General features: G+C 42.6%; 1 protein-coding gene across 1 annotated transcript in view; it reads right to left on the reverse strand.

Annotated features, from left to right (window-relative positions):
• Nucleotides 1-503: 503 nt before the first annotated feature.
• OSTF1 (osteoclast stimulating factor 1) overlaps nt 504-17,969 on the reverse strand; it is a 49,082-nt gene continuing 31,616 nt past the window's right edge. The window contains exons 5-10 of the mRNA XM_044273934.1: nt 16,087-16,140; nt 15,159-15,266; nt 12,088-12,137; nt 8,188-8,266; nt 4,508-4,606; nt 504-1,517 (exon numbers count right to left, since the gene is read on the reverse strand). Coding sequence (XP_044129869.1) covers nt 1,459-1,517; nt 4,508-4,606; nt 8,188-8,266; nt 12,088-12,137; nt 15,159-15,266; nt 16,087-16,140 — 449 coding nt within the window. The 3' untranslated portion in view covers nt 504-1,458. The remainder of the gene's footprint in view (nt 1,518-4,507; nt 4,607-8,187; nt 8,267-12,087; nt 12,138-15,158; nt 15,267-16,086; nt 16,141-17,969) is intronic.

The raw sequence follows: 17,969 nt of genomic DNA on the forward strand, positions 1-17,969 counted from the left end.
CCGCACATAGACCTAGCGGGAACGCGCGACAATGGGCGTTTGCTTGTTCCACTCGCACGTATGTAAACGCCCGATAAGCACGCTTGTAAACAGCGCTTATCGGGTTCGCTTATGTGTCAACCCGGCCTTAGCCAAAAGGCCGAGACGCGATCATCGTGGCACAGTTCTATGCATAAATAGTATTCTATAAGCTCTCTCTAGAGGTGACAGCCAAAAGTGTAATCATTGTTTCAGAATTTTTTCTCCATAAATCGGTGATAGGAATTTGTAATATATTGTATTACAGAAACATGAAAGAGCGAGAGACACATGGAAATCCTTTTTCTAAGTTTTCTATCTCACTCCAGTGCTGGATTCAGAACAACAATGTTCAGTACTACGGTACAAAGTCCTTCATGATGCTGCTGCTGTGTATTTGCAGGAAACCTGAGGGAGCAGGATCAGGATGACTTTTCTATGTGCTGTGTAATGTGTGTACATATGTCAACACACATTCCATAAAAGAACTTTAAAGACTATTTATTATATGCAAAAAGTTAAATACAACCAAGGTCTGATTGGCAAATAAGTAAAACATTCAGTTAATGTTAAAACTTTTTTTTTTTTTTTTTTTTCAGTCACTTAAAATATTTTGATCATGAATATTTATTTGGTGAAGAGCTGATGAAAATCAAGACACTGATCAACGTTAGATGTTAGACATTAAACAGGACAAATAAAAGTAGTAAAAAAGTCAAGTGCAGGTATAGGACAACCAAATGACATCCTATCAGGTGGACACGTAACAAAAACATGGAATGGGTCTATTTTCATTCACGATACCGTATTGTAAGGCATTTTGCATCATGTCACAAAATCATGTGAGATTCATTTGTCAAAGCTGTCTAATAGAAAACCTAGCCTTGTTGCCAACAGCAGTACATATTGGTTGCTATGAAAAACAAAGGCCCGATGTGGTCTTGATAGGGACTGCGCTGCAGGAGGACTCACCTACTTTATGATGATGTGCAGGCCTAGTCATAAATTACCTGCCTCCTCTGGCTCTCTGTGCTCCGGAATGAAATCTATGGTAGCTTAGAGCTGCCTTAGATTTCAGTCATTATTTCCGCCAGTTTCAGGTATAAATAATGATGAATCAGCTGGGGCTGATGACCCTGCCCTCACAATGCCCTCACTACATCCCCTTTTCGTAGGCTTGACAAGGGCGGTGTAAAAATGCAGACTGCAACAAGAAAAGTCGCAAATGCATTAAAAAGTCACAAATCCAGTGGATTTTGGGCACCAAAAAAAAAAAAAAAAAAGCATAAGGGGAATGATAAATCCCCCCCCCAAAAAAAGGTTTTCTATTAGACAGTTCTGATAAATCTCCCCCATTGACTGTTTGCATAGCTTAGGTTCTCTTCAAATAAGGATGTGCTCTGGAATGCAGGATTTGGAGAGAAAACATTTTGCTGACAACTAATCAGAGTCTTCATCATCAAGGTATTCTTCTGCATTGCTGGACGTTCGTACAAGGCCTAAGAAAACAAAGATGGAGGATGAAGATCTATAGAATAATTGACACAATGCATGCATAGCTTAATTCAAGAACTCTACATTGTTCTGCCCATCTCTAGTTTATAATTTTAAAAAGAAGACTCCACTCATGTAGTCAGCGTCTTTACTGGTACATGGCCAAAGCCCCAACATTAAAAAGATTTAAAAAAAACTAAATGATTCTTAAAGGGGTTCTCTGCTTTGGACAATGCTGACATTTTCAAGGGTCCCAAGACAATAAGCAAATTACAAAGTGCCCCCTGCCGGCGGCCCCAGCAATCAGCTGTGATCTGTAGGAAGACCTGCCAGTAAGGGTATGGGCATTTTGCGCACTGAAATCCCTCCATAACTTGACATATGGTGCATGTCGATTGTGGATGTTTGTTGCAGGTTTATGCAGTGAAATCCACATGATTTGGTTTGGACCCATCATATGTGGCCCCACCCCGATTTCTCAGTTTTCCTGCAGCGCCACCACAGGGGAGCATTACACAGTGCCCATCCAAATGAATGGGCTGCCCGTGTCATGCAAGGCAAAACAGGTTCTCCAGCAAGAGAGGATCTTTATAACCGCCCTCTACTGTGGCCAAGAGATGAGACTCTTGAATTCATTAACAGGGTAAAGCTACTTTCACACTAGCGTTCGATCGGATCCGTTCATATTAATGCAGTTCAGAACGGATCCGTCTGCATTATAACTTAGAAAAATTTCTAAGTGTGAAAGTAGCCTGAGCGGATCCGTTCAGACTTTACATTGAAAGTCAATGGGGGACGGATCCGCTTGAAGATTGAGCCATATGGTGTCATCTTCAAGCGGATCCGTCCCCATTGACTTACATTGTAAGTTGGAACGGATCCGCACGCCTCCGCACGGCCAGGCGGACACCCGAACGCTGCTTGCAGCGTTCAGGTGTCCGCTCACTGAGCGGAGTGGAGCCTGAGCGCTGGCAGGCGGATGCATTCTCAGTGGATCCGCCTCCACTGAGAATGCATAAGGGCCAGACGGCTGCGTTCAGGGCCGCTTGTGAGCCCCTTCAAACGGAGCTCACGAGCGGACACCTGAACGCAGGTGTGAAAGGAGCCTAAATGAAACTCCATTTTCTAAATTTGACATCCACTTTAACCACTTGTTTACTGCCTGATACCTAATCCAACTTGTGAATATACACATTTTGATTTGGCAGATTTGTTACAGGTTTTTTAAGTCCAGAATCGGCAGTAAAGTACAGTGCTTGTCAAAGTGGTTTTACGTGACGGAAGAGATGTGACAAATCCACTGCAGAAAAAAATATATATACTTTTTCAGACTATAAGACACACTTTTTTTTTTGGGAAAGAAAGGTAGGAAAATTGCAGTGCGTCTTATAGTGCAAATGTTAATGACTGCTTCCATTATGGTGAGTGAAGCGCTGCGCTGGCTTTACTCTACTCCTTGGTCTTCTTCCGGGCGCTGCACTGGACATGTCCTGACTGTGTACAGTGTCAAGACATATGCACGTAGGCACGCCCTATGACCTGATGCTGTGTGATGTCACTAAGCCGGTAGAAGACCAGCAAGTTACTTTATTTATTATTATTTTTTGGATAGAGCATAGAGATCTGATCTGAGGTCTAAAGAGGGGTCTGATACAAAGGTCTTATTTGCGGCATGATGGAGGTCTAATCTGAGATAAATACATTTCCCTCAAAGGTCTCAAATGATGGTGGACACTAATCCCATCTAATTTTTAGACATTGCAAACTTATACTAGACAGTAAATAAATCCACAGTAAAAAGAAGAAAGCACAGCCGGCACTACTACATGCGGTACGGTGTCAGTAACACATCTCTCAGCAACCATGCAGTTGATCGAGTGGTGCTCAGCCAAAACAAATAGACTGATGGTATCATAAAAAATAGAAGAAAAAAGGAAGGCGGCACTCAACGAATCTTCAACAGTTCGTAGCTTTATTCGGGTTAAAACATAGCGGGCGCGGGTCACAATTTGCGGAAGAAAAAGGCAACCGCCATTTCGCGCAACAGTCGCGCTTTGACAAAGCACAACTGTTGCGCGAAACAGCTGTCGCCTTTTTCTTCTGCAAATTGTGACCCGCACCTGCTATGTTTTAACCCGAATAAAGCTACGAACTGTTGAAGATTCGGTGAGTGCCGTCTTCCTTTTTTATTATACTAGACAGACAGTCTAAAAATATTCCAAATTTATCACAGTGGCTGATGGTGGATGACGAATCTGGCTCAGCTTTAGACTGTCTAGTCTGTGTTTATACCACCTTTTCAGGCTGTTGCACATAAACAAGTCCATTGCGGGAATCACACTCTGTGTGCGAGTGTGATCCTCCGTTCTGGAGGATAGCACGGCATCATCATTTATAATGCTATGTCCCTCTGCTTGACCTTACTTCTACAGAATCATACTGACAACTTTATGTCACTATGATCCTGTAGCAGTAAGGTCAAGCAGAGGCACATAGCATTATAAATGATGATAAAGCCATGTGCTCATGCAAGTCCAGAACGAAGGATCACACTCACATACTGAGCGCGATTCCCGCAATGGACTCGCTCGTGTGCATCAGCCCTTAGTTGGCTCACTGTGCACAAGAAATTTGAGCAAAAAAAAGAGACCGTGTCCCCTTTACCGCTAGGCTAATCTCTCTTTTTTCAAAGAGGCGGAAAAAAAAGTGTATAAAACACAATAAATGTGGTACAAGGTACAAACAACACTACCACCAACCCAAACCACAATGGAAGTCTAGACCATCAAATCCCTAGACTACTGTCTTGAACATGACTTTTAAATGGAAACGCATGTAGGAAAGACGTATTCTGCAAGTAATATTCTACAACAATTCAAAAAGATCTTTATAGTAAAGAATTGCGAATAGGGCAATTTCAGCATAGTAAAACCCTAAAGAGGCTGAATATATGACTCAATTAGGTTTAAAATAATAATCAAATGATAGACATTACCTTGGCCTTGTCTCTTTTTAAGCAATGAGGCACATTGTGCATTTGTAGCCATATCCAAAGCCAACTTTTTCTCATTATTCAGCAAATCTGTTCTTGCTCCTGTTAAGAAAGAAGAAATCGTACATTTCACAGGACACAGTTTTAGTCCACTCCGGGCTTTGCTTATGGTAGCTTTAACCTTTCCACTGCCAAGGGGTTTTGAACATTTCGCCCTTCCGCTAGCCAGGACAGTTATCACAATATTGACATGTACAAATAAAATCTAAACTATTCAATACAAAACTCCCAAACCTATACACAGTATGTTCTGAGAGTAGACACCACATTGTCAAAGGCCACTCAGCACTTTATAAACTCAGGCACCCACATGCATTTGCATCAAGTGTAACTTTCATTTAGAAATATGTATAAAAACAAAAACGTATATTTGGAAAAAAGTGAGACCCAAGCTGAAACTTAAACACAAAGGTACTTAAATCATTTTCACATTTCCTCTATTTTCTTTCCAAATGGGTAGCAATTGAAAAACAAAAAAAAACAAAGCACAATTCCACCACAGTTTTATGGATTTTGGTTTTACGGTGTTACCTATGCAGTAAAACTGACCTATTCCCTTCATTCTCTGGTTCAGTACAATTACAACGATACCTCATATGCATAGTTTTTCCATCCTATTACTACAGAAAAACACACTTTGGAAAAGTGTGATACCATTTTGGGGTGCGATTTTTTTTTTTTTATCAGTCTTTATTCAATTTTTTGTGGGAGGTGAAGCAACCAAAAAAACTGCGAATCAGCCATTTTGATTTTTTTTTTCCTGTTTTGTTATATGGGATAAATATTTTTATATTATATTATGGGTGTTTTTGCAAGTGGCGATGTCCATTATGTTTTTTTTTTTATAGTTTATGTATTTTTATTTTTTTGGAAAGAGGGGTAATTCTTTAAATATTTTTAAAAACATTTTTTCACCGGCAGGTGACACAGGCATCGTGTTGCTCAGGAGTACAGAGGCTGCCGCACACTGCATCCGGCTCCACTGATCCTCGCCATGTGAAGCCAGTGCACAGCCGGGATTGTTCATTCCCGGGTTTTTGATCTACAAGATGTCATGGTCACAATTGACCACAGCATCTGAGGGATTTAATGTGTGCGATCAGTGTCATCAAGCGGCGCTATTTTTAAATACCCGACCATCAATGTAAACATACTTGAGGCAGTCCGGAAAGGGTTAAGGACAACCACTGTACATTTAAAGAGGAAATCCGAGGTTTAAACATGGCACCCGCTGAAATGTTGAGCAGGTGCCATAGCCGCCGGGTACATGCTGTTTTACCCAGCAGACCCCAGGAAGCAATGTCCAGGCACAGCAGTAATGCCGACCACAGACTTTTAGCTACTCAGATGCTGTGATCAATTATGCTGCACTCCCAGGACCTGAATGGCTCCCCTGTGCAGAAATTGAGGGAGCCGTTTGCTTGCTATGGCAGTCTTGGGCCCTTCAAAAGGCTCCAAGACCTGCCACAGGAAAGTTCCTAAGCCACAATGAATCTCCTAGAGACTGGAAAGGTAATTCATGCAGTCTATGAGAGAAGAGATAAGATGATCACTTTAAAGTCTTTTAGGGGGACTTTACAAAAAAAAAAAAAAGAAAAGTTAAAAAAAATTTTTTTAGATTAAAAAAACATAAAAATTGAAATCACCCCCATTTCCCCATATTAAAAATAAAAATAGACAATGAAAAAATAAAGTTTAAAGACATCACAGTGTCCCAAAATGCCCGTACTATTAAAATATAAATGCATTATCACATACAGGAAATGCTGTAACAGAAAAAAAATCTAAATTGCCGTTTTGCTGTTTTTTCATCTCCCCACAAAAAGAAAGGAGTAAAAAGTGATTAAAAAGTCAAATGCACACCAAAGTGGTTTCAATAAAAACTACAGATAGTCCAGTAAAAAATGCGCCCCCCCCCCCCCCTCTGTTCAATAGACATAAATATAAAAAGTCATGGGGGTCAGAATAAGGCAAAGAAAAAAATGTTTTTTTTTTTTTAGCCAAAGTTTTTATTTTATGAAGTATTCAAACACTAGAAAGATTATATAAATGTAATATCACTGTAATTGTACTGATGTGCAGGATAAAAGAAACAGGTTAGTGTTCCCACATAGGGAATGCCATAAAAACAAAACCCATAAAACGATGGTGGAACTACGTTTTTTTTCTAATTCCACCACATCTGGAATTTCTTGCCAGCTTCCCTCTACATCATATGCATATTAAAATGGTGCCATTGGAAAGTATAACTAGTCCTGCAAAAAACAAGCCTTTGCAAGTCTATGTCAACTGAAAAATAAAAAAAAAGAGGTTACAGCTCTGGAAAAGGAGTAAAAAAATAAAAACTCAAAAATGAAAATGGGCTAGGTTCTTAAGGGGTTAAATGGAACTATGATTTGATGGGCAGTATAAATGGTTTAGAATGACTTAGAATTAATGTATTATGCCAAAATAGATAAACAGATGGGTAACAATGGTCCACATATGAGTGCGGCAATAAATCAGAAGCCAAGGCGGAGCTTGGCCAGTCCTCTAAAAAGAATCTCCAAGAAAGGGAGTCCCCGAGGATGGTACCAGGACATGACCTAGTCATGACAATAGGGTTATCTGGCAACATTTCTTTTTAAATAAAAGTATCTTACACATGGGGTGTTTTGCACATAGCCCCACTTGTGACCATGTCCCAGCCTTGCATTTACACCTGCATGCACTAGAGGCACTGGAATATGGATACGATGGAAACATAAGCATAGCTGTTGCAGTGGTAACATTTTTGACATTAACCTCCTAAGGGTACTTTCACACTTGCGTTAAAGTTTTCCGGTATTTAGTTCCGTCCTCGGGGCTCAGTACCAGAAAAAAATGCTTCAGTTTTATCCTAATGCATCCTAATGCATTTAGTTCAGTATGCATCAGTTCTTAGGCTCCATTCACACGTCCGCAATTCCGTTTTCGAATTTTGCGGAACGGAATTGCAGACCCATTCATTTCTATGGGGCCGCACGATGTGCTGCCCGGATCCGAAAATACGGACCCACACTTCCCGGTCCACAATTCCGATCCCGAAAAAAATAGAACATGTCCTATTCTTGCCCGCAATTGCGGACAAGATTAGGCATTTTCTATTAAGTGCTGGCGATGTGCAGTCTGCAAAATGCGGAACGCACATTGCCGGTGTCCGTGTTTTGCGGATCCGCAAAACACACACAGATGTGTGAATGGACCCTTACGGTATTTGGCCGGAGAAAATACCACAGCATGCTGCGGTATTTTCTCCATCCAAAATTCCGGAACACTTGCATTAATTTTCATTGAAGTGTATTAGTGCTGGATTTGGCATTAAGTGTTCTGGCAAAACGGATCTGGCTTTCCTGGTCTGCACATGTGCAGACCTTTAAAAATGCAAAAAAAATTAATGCCGGATCCGTTTTTCCGGATGACACTGGAGAGACGAATTCGTTATGGCAATGTATTTGCGAGGCGGATCCGGGTGTTTGCATCTGGAACTGCCTGCCGGAATCCTCTGCCGCAAGTGTGAAAGTACCCTAAGAGTAATTTTCTTTTTAGCATGCTTGGACCACATTCTCCCTCTTAGAACCTTCCTGAGTACTATTTAAATTTACCTTTCAAGAGCAGCAATTCTACAATGTCGGCATACCCTTTCCATGCGGCAGCATGCAGAGCCGTGTCACCAAGCTTGTTCTGAGGGAAAAAAGGCAAAATCACAAATCATAAATACATCGGCCCAAAACGTCCAGTGTAAGACGATCACATTTATCTCAGCACACACAGATGCTCATCATCTGATCACCAGGACAAGGGTCCAGTTAATAAACCCTGTGGGTGTGGCCAACCAGCTATTTAATAAGGCAGTGATGCTCACTGGATACTTCCATCTCCACTTGGGAGCTTCTTCAGTGTTATTGTTGGTGCCTTTGTTAAAGGGGTTCTTCACTTTCATTTAACTGATTATCTATCCTCTGGATAGATCATCAGCTTCTGATCGGCCGGGGTCCGACACCCGGGACCCCCGCCGATCAGCTGTTTGAGAAGGCAGCGGCGCTCCAGCAGCGCCGCGGCCTTCTCACTGTTTACCGCCGGGCCGCCCGCCCACTAACGTCACGACTAGTATCAACTAGAGTGGGCGCGGCTAAGCTCTGTTCACTTGAATGGAGCTTAGCCACGCCCACTCTAGTTGATACTAGTCGTGACGTCAGTGGGCGGGCGGCCCGGCGGTAAACAGTGAGAAGGCCGCGGCGCTGCTGGAGCGCCGCTGCCTTCTCAAACAGCTGATCGGCGGGGGTCCCGGGTGTCGGACCCCGGTCGATCAGAACCTGATGATCTATCCAGAGGATAGATCATCAGTTAAATGAAAGTGAAGAACCCCTTTAAAGGGAACCTGTCACCGGGATTTTGTGTATAGAGCTGAGGACATGGGTTGCTAGATGGCCGCTAGCACATCCGCAATACCCAGTCTCCATAGCTCTGTGTGCTTTTATTGTGTAAAAAAAAAAAAAGATTTGATACATATGCAAATTAACCTGAGATGAGTCCTGTACGTGAGAGGAGTCAGGGACAGGACTCATCTTACATTAATTTGCATATGTATCAAATAGTTTTTTTGACACAATAAAAGCACACAGAGCTATGGGGACTGGGTATTGCGGATGTGCTAGCGGCAATCTAGCAACCCATGTCCTCAGCTCTATACACAAAATCCAGGTGACAGGTTCCCTTTAAATCTCTGATTAATGCCTCCTTTGACCTGTTTGGAGAGCTCCTTGGTCTTCATGCTGCTTGCTTACTTGTGTTGCAGACATGGGCATCGATAGAGCATAACACACAGGCTTCAGCCGCAGATGTTTTACCTAGGGTCCTGACCGTAGTGGCTGCTGCACATACAACTATCGTCGACCCAGCTGAATAAAGCCAAAAGGCACAGAAGCCAATAGCTCTCGTCCTTGCCATTCAATCTCAAAGGCCACTAGGCCTGAAGTCTTTGAGACAGTACAGCGAAACACAGTCAATTACAAAGTGATGATATCATCATTATCGCCTCTGCCGAGTCTCAGGCGGTGCGATCCCATCATTACGACCGCAGCGGCCAGGATGAAGGTGGTACGACGATGTAATCACAACTGATTGTGCTGGGATGCCAGCAACTCAGTCTGCAGGACAAAAGGCTTGCATTACAGATGGCAGCAAGGATTGGGAGAAGAGTACATGTATTTTGATTTCATTATTCCCTTTGTCAGTCTAAGGGAACATACTACTGGGGCATTAAATGGGGAACTACAGAGGGGCATTATAACTATTGGGGGCACAGTATTGGGGGTACCAGAAGGTGGAAGATGATGGATAAGTGAGAAACCTAAGACGTCTGTGTGGCAAACTCTGCAAAGACAATTTGTCACTAAAAGTCATTATGGCGGTCTGAGCCGAGAGGAGAAGCTAAGGAAAGAGACCGTCTACATCAGTGGAGATTTCACTGTATGTAAAAGCTAAGCAGTGCTATATTCTCCTGTATGTTTGGTAGCATTGAATGTAATGACCACCCAAATATGCCATTTAGCACTAGGTCTTAGGAGCGGGTGGTTGGATCGAGAATCCAGCACATAAGCATTGGGACTTGGGCCCCGGATCTTTTGAGACCCTCGCAACGCAGCAGGTTGGATTCTCAGGGGATAATCACAACAGGAGTATCTATACTCACATTGTGAGAGACTTTGCATACAGAGGAGCCTTATTCAACTAAACATGTTATTTCCGAAGTTGACTGGTTGGATCAGATTTCATTTAGAGGTTTCATAGCAAAGGGTGCAAATACATACATACGCACATTTCAGTTTTCTTTTACTTTTTAATCAAGGTTTTTTTTTTTTCATTCCACTAACAATTTGGACTAAAATCTAACAAATTGAAAACCATTCAATTCTAGGTTGCAATGCAAAAAAAACAGGAAAAACATCAAGCGGGGGTGGGGGGAATACTGTCATAAAGCACTGCAATGTACTATACATCCCAACTCTTGAAGGAGATGGAAATGAGACTAGCTATGTTTCATATTGACAACATAACAAATCCCAGATTAACCTGTAGAAGCTCCTATTAAGATCAGATGTATAAAGTGCTATAACGGTGCAGAGACCCAGGGTGGAATTAGTGCAGATTTCTCCCTAAGGCTGGGTTCAGACCTGAGCGTTTTAGAGCGCGTTCCTACGCGCTGTAAAACGCTCAACAGGCAAGAACCAATGATTCCCTATGGGAATGGTTCTCACCTGAGCGTTTTACAGCGTGTACGATCGCGCTGTAAAACGCCCGACGCCCCAAGAAGTACAGGAGCTTCTTTGGGGCGTCTTGTCGCGCGTTCCCGTACATAGACTTCAGCGGGAACGCGTGACAATGGGTGTTCGCTTGTTCCGGAGCCGCGATTGTAAACGCGCATACAGAGCGCTCCATCCCGAACGCTCAGGTCTGAACCCGCAAAACACGGACACCGGCAATGTGCGTTCCACATTTTGCAGACAGGACATTGCCAGCACTCTCATAGAAAATGCCTTTTCTTGCCCGCAATTGCGGACAAGAATAGGACATGTTCTATTTTTTTGTGGAACGGAAGTGTGGGTCCGGAAGTGCGGATCCGCAGATGCGGACAGCACATTCCGGCCTCATTGAAAAAGAATGGGTCCGCAGCTGTTTCGCAAAATTGCGAAACGGATGCGGACCCATTTTGCGGACGTGTGAATGGACCCCAAGTATCGCAAAAGGGTGACATCTGCTGTTGAAATCCAAACTGACATACTGCAGATTTAAGCGGTTGTCTCACTTCAGCAGTTAGCATTTATTATGTAGAGGAAGTTACTACAAGGCACTTACTAATGTATTGTTATTGTCCACATTGCCTTCTTTTGCTGGCTGGATTCATTTTTCCATCACATTATGCACTGCTCGTTTCCATGGTTATGACCACCTTGCAATCCAGCAGCGGTGGCCGTGCTTGCACACTATAGAAAAAAGTGCCGGTGGTGGCCAGGACCATAGGACCGCACATAGGCTAATGCCTTTCCCTATAGTATGCAGGCACGGCCACTGGTGCTGGATTGAAGGGTGGTTATAACCATGGATACGAGCACTGTATAATGTGACGGAAAAATGAATCCAGCCAGCAAAGGAAGCAATATGGATAATAACAACACATGTTATTTGCTGAAGTGAGGCAATCCCTTTAAAATCAACACCCTAGGTCAATTTCTGCTGCAGATGTCTTACTGAGTGGATGAGATTTGTTTTAATTGTATCCCCTTTGCTGCTACCATAAGATGCTGATAATTTTCTGCATCCATTACACCACGTGTGGCTGTATCCTTAGGGGCAATCCAGGTGAACAAACTCCACTGCGCAGGATGTGGATAAAAACCATGCTTACTGCCATTTTAAATGTGGTCACAATTTATCAAGGCCCTGACTAATGTGAATGTGCAGACAGGCGGGGATCTACCATACCCCAAGAGGAAAACACATACCTGTTGGTTGAGTTCAATGTTTGGCCGTGTCAGCAAGGCTTCTACAACATCTAGCAGATTAAAAGTAAAACATATGTAAGAATTATCTGGTACACACGATCTGCCATGAGATTATTAAGCGCTTTTTAATAGGGGTTTTCGATACCCAGCACCCCCACAGAGGCACAAGGTTCCACTCACTGTGTAGTGGCCGTGTCCGGGTACTGCAGCTCAGCTTCCATTCAAGTGATGCTGGCGCCAGAACAACACAGTGGACAAAGCCTCCATTGATTTGTGGGGGTCCCGGGTGTTGGACCCACACAAATCTGATACTGATGACCAATCCAATCCTTATTATTGGAGATTTTTCTACAATAAATAGATATAAATGGTACAGAACTAGAATTTTGACTTATTTTTTTTCAGTGTAACTGTAGACCTTTTGCAGGACCTACAGTATTTTAATAGGAACCATTTTGGTGTACATATAGTGTATTAACACATTCATTTTTTTTTTCTTTTTGATGGAAGATAAAAAAAACTGCAATTTCAACATTTCAGGGTATTTTTTTTCACTGTATTCACTGTGTGGTATAAATAACAACTTTACTCTATACTATACTACTTGCACAATAAACATTTGTCTCTACAAAATGGAATGCGCTCGTTAGTACAGCAAGACTAGGAAACACTGAATACAGCTCTCCCTTTGCTAGCGCTGCACACTGTGAGGACGTGAGCAAGCTCTGTGATATCAGGTCACAGCACAGGAAGAGCACTGGATCTCACAAGAGGCATCCGGAACAGGAGAGGAGAGATGATAATTTTATTTTTAGTCTAATCTGAGGTCTGATTAACCCTTAGGATACCAGAGTTTTGTTTTTTTTTTGCTTTTTTTGCATTTTCCTTTTTCTTCCCTATTTTCCGTGAGCCATAACTTTTTTTATATTTCCAGTCACATAGCTGTATGGGGGCTTATGGTTTTCGGGACAAGTTGTACTTTCTAATACCACCATTAATTATGGCATAAAATGTAGTGGGAAGCGAAAAAAAAAAAAAAAAAAAAACTCAATCCCACCACAGTTTTAAGGGTTTTCTTCCCACAGCGTTTTGTTTACGGCAAAACTGACGCATGCCCTTCATTCTCTGGGTCAGTACAATTACAACGATACCCCATATGTATAGGGTTTTTTTATGTGTAAATAGTGTAAAAATAAATTTAAACTTTGGAGAATTTTTATTTATTTTTTTCCCCATCACCATATTCTGACCCCCATAACTTTTTTATACTTGTGTCTACTGAGCTGTTTAGGTACTTATTTTTTTGCGGGACAATTCATATAGTTTTTATTGATACCATTTTGGAGTGTGTGTGACTTTTGGATCACACTTTATTTCATTTTTTTGGGTAAGAGAAGCAATGAAAAAAATGGCAAATCGGCCATTTTGACCATTTTTTCTGTTACGCCATTCGCTGTATTGGATTATTTTTTTTTTATATTATGGGCGTTTTTAGTCGCGGTTATTTTTATTGTTTTTTTTATTAAACAGAAAGGGGGGTGATTTAAACTTATATATATTATTATTATTATTATATTAATTTTTTTAACTTAATTTTTTTTTTTTTTTTATCATTCTAAGGCTGATAAATTATCTTGTAAATTATGTTTTAGAATTTTTCATTTTGATATATAAGCGATTTAAAAAATGAAAATTTCTTAGCACTTAGCATTTTGCTCATTTCTTATGTAGGCCTGCCATCTGGTGGCCAAAATAAGAATTGCAGCATTAATGCTCTGAATTTCTTCATAGAGATTCAGAGCATTCAGCGCATGTACTGAAGTCCCAATTGGCCGCACGGGGCTTCAGTACTAAACCCGGAAGTGTGAGCTTCTGGGTTTTTGCGCATTCAGGTGCCGTGATCTCGGCATCTAAAGCCTTTAATTACCGCAATCGGCATTATTGCCGGTTGCGGTAATCAGCCGCAGGCCTCTGCTCTTTGAAACAGCAGAGACTTGCCGGCCATGATGCCCGCGTGTCATGCTTGTACGGCGCTAGTAGCGAAAGGGTTAACATTAGGGTCTGATCTGAGGTCTGATTGGGGGTCTTAACAATGGAGATCTAAGGTCTGATTTGAGGTCTGATTAACATTGGGGGTCTGATTGGGGCTCTCCGATGAGGTCTGATTAACATTAGGTTTCTGATGGGGCCTCTAAGCTAAGGGTCGTATTAACATTGGGGGTCTGATTGCGTCTCTGATCTGAGGTTTTATTAACAGTGGGGGTCTGAGCTGAGTTCTGATGAAAAATATTTTTTCTTATTTTCCTCCTCTAAAACCTAGGAAAGATATGGTACTTTCATATTCAAGGCATACAAAAACACCATGAAAACGCCAGGTGTTAAACACAATATGGACTGTGTGTGGCAGCGCTCTGTCACATATTTTCCTATTATAACTGGACAGCAATGGCCATCAGAACGTTGTATAGGCATTGGAAACATACCTTTTTGTATTTTGTGTATCATTTCAATCTCCAGGAAAATCACATTTATTCCTTTGCTGCCTGCGCATTAGGTTCCCATCTGTAGGACAGCGCCTCAGGGAATTGTTGTGCATAAACGTAGTCCGCAGCGCATGCACAGAACAGCTCCCTGATGTGTTTGCCCACAGAAGGAAACTTAATGCACAGGTGTCGGAAGCGCTGCAGAAGCACCTGCACAAGATTTGGATCTGCATTGCGGTGACGTCAGGGGAGAAAGGAGGAAGCCATTGGAAGTTAGGGAAGGAGTGGAAAAAAGAGAAGGGTGGAGGTTCTGGGCATGAAAAGGAAAGCCCCCTCAGCTGGGCATTTGGGAGCAGTTTTACAGGGGAATAAATGTGCTTTTCTTGCAGATTGAAATAACACACAAATGACAAACCTATGTCTACAATACATATACTACGTACTGATGGTCATTGCTGATAGTTATAATAGTGGAAAATATGTGACAAACTCCCTTTAAGGGGTTAAGCCCTACAAAAGTATCTGGAAAGCCATTTTTAGGGTGATGCAAAAAGTAGATGATGTAGAAGAACAGAAAATAAAAGTTACCTCTATGTCCTCCATGACAAGCCCAATATAAAGCAGTGCTTCCAGCTTTATCCAACCCATTGACTCCAACTCTGTTCTCTAGACACTCTCTTAACCAACTAAGGTTACCTGAAATGTTTAAAGGAGACTGATATAATAGGATGACGACCCTCCTTAGGCTTCTTTCACATCGGCTGCGGTTTGCGTCTGGCCGATTCCCGGCATTCTCTGCGGCCGATGTGAATGTAGCCTTATAGACATACTGACAGTCAGAACATGACACTACAGATGATCCGTAACCTCTGCTGACATGTCTGGTTTAGTAACTAAACAATATAACAATATTGTGCCATTCCTCCCTGCTCTTCTGCTAACAGTCTGCAATGGAGACCCAGTTGGGTGTTACCGGTTAGGGGGTGTCCCTGCATAATCTGCCACTGTCCAATCAGTGCTGCCAGTGACACTAGTAACACCTAGTTATTGCAAACTGCTGGCAGGTTATTTATGAACTTCCAGTAGGAATAACAGAGGAATGACACAACACAGAGTTACATGAAAGGATGCTTCGGAATTACATGGGGGATGCAAGCAGTTGCTGAAATTGACATGTCAGAGGAGGTGACAGGTCCTATTTACGTGACTGTTGATCTAGCTATTTGGGGAAAAAACTAGTCAACAGTCACTTGTATGGCTGCCTATCTCTCCTTGCAGTCAGTGAATGGAAACAAGAGGCTGAGATCCTGTAAGAAAATAAAAATAAAACTAGCCCTGTTCATAGCGGAGAGGCTAAACAGGCTTCACTCTAGGACAGGAGAAAGATATGCCTTTAGTTTACAGATGATTGCAGAGTGTGGAAATAACTACAGTCTATTTCACAATCTTGTCATTTGCTGACATTAGGCAGAGATCTTACAACTAGTAATGACCTGAAATGCCCTGTTACCCTTACCTCGTTTAGCAGCCTCATGCAGTGGATTATCAATGGATTCAGCCTGTTCTGCAACTGTAAAGAAAACGTTCAGCAATTAGTTTACTCCTGATCGTGGCACTCAGCCACAAATCATACAATGGTATCAATTTCTCGTAGCTCTGGAATATTAGTGGCCTAGTACATGGCAGTGATCAATGGGTCCAGGTGTTGCAGAGCCACAGCAAGCTTTGCATGTGCTACTGGTACGAAAGCTGCTGGAAAAATCCAGTGCGAATTCCCCAAATGGCATGGCACAAATCTAAAAACCTACAGCAACATTTCAACTCCACAGCCAACCCCCCCCCCCCCCCCCCCCCAAAAAAAAGTCATGTATGGGATTAGAAAACTTCATTTAAATGTTTTATAACCTTTGTTACCGAATATCAGCAACACGTCTGTACATGCGCTTTGCACCCGTTTATGGTGTGTATGGTGCCATGCAGTGCACATAGCTTTTTATGTTAATCTTTAAAAGGCTGAAATGGTACAAGAATACAAGCTGAATGCAGCCACTCAAAGCTGCTAAAATAAAGTTCATTTACATTAAAGGGGTTGTCATGCCATATATATTGATGGGGGTCCGACACCCAGCAGCCCCGCCGACCATGCGAGCACCACTTCCTGGTCAATACACTACGCGGTGACTTAGTGTTATTACAAGCACTCGTTCCATTCAAGTTAATGGAGCGGGCACTCTTCCGAGACGAAGTGCACTGTAATGAAGAGGAAGCAGCGCTCACACGAAGCTCCGCCTCCTCTTCAAACAGCTGATTGGGGGGGGGGGGGCTGGGTGTCGGACCCCGCCGATCAGATATTCATGCCCTATCCCAGCGATGGCTAACCTCCGGCACTCCAGCTGTGGTGAAACTACGACTCCCAGCATGCTCCATTCATTTCTATGGAGTTCTGGGGACAGCCAAGCAAGTGTACATCTTGGGAGTTGTAGTTTTACCACAGCTGGAGTGCCGGAGGTTAGCCATCGCTGGGATAGGGCATGAATATCTGATTGGCGGGGTCCGACACCCAGCCCCCCCCCCCCCCCCCTCAATAGGTCATCAATATATATAGCAGGACAATCCCTTTAAAAGTGCTTGAAGGGCTCTGTGGCCACAGGCTAAAGGGTTGGAAACGAACACGAAAGAACTGTTGGCAGGAGAACCCTATTAATAAGCAGAGCGTTACAGCCTGACACTGAGAACAATACATTTATTTTGCTCATTTCTGCATTTTAGAAAGATTGAATCTAGACTTCCTCTTTGAACCACACATGAGCCAGCAGTAAGGCACCGCGTGAGCATCTCCTGCTGCTTTCAAACTGCATACAAGACACAGCACGATCATAGTCTTAAAGGGAACCTGTCACCGGGATTTGGGGTATAGAGCTGAGGACTTGGGCTGCTAGATGGCCGCTAGCACATCCGCAATACCCAGTCCCCATAGCTCTGTGTGCTTTTATTAGGTAAAAAAAAAAAAAAACAATTTGATATATATACAAATTAACCTGATATGAGTCCTGTCCCCGACTCATCTCACGTACAGGACTCATCTCAGGTTAATTTGCGATTTTGCATATGTATCAATAATTATTTTTTTTTACACAATAAAAGCACACAGAGCTATGGGGACTGGGTATTGTGGATGTGCTAGCGGCCATCTAGCAACCAATGTCCTCAGCTCTATACACAAAATACCAGTGACAGGTTCCGTTTAAGGGGAACTTTTAATTTACCTGTACAAGAGTCCTGGCTTAGACATGGAGAAACCCCTTACAGATTACGTGCGGAAGCACAAAGAAATCCGCACGAAAATCTGTGCAGATGTCTTGGCTTAGGCCCTATGTGCAGTCACAAAGAGGCTATACA

The sequence above is a fragment of the Bufo gargarizans genome, chromosome 1, assembly GCF_014858855.1.
Source record: "Bufo gargarizans isolate SCDJY-AF-19 chromosome 1, ASM1485885v1, whole genome shotgun sequence".
NCBI lineage: Eukaryota > Metazoa > Chordata > Amphibia > Anura > Bufonidae > Bufo > Bufo gargarizans.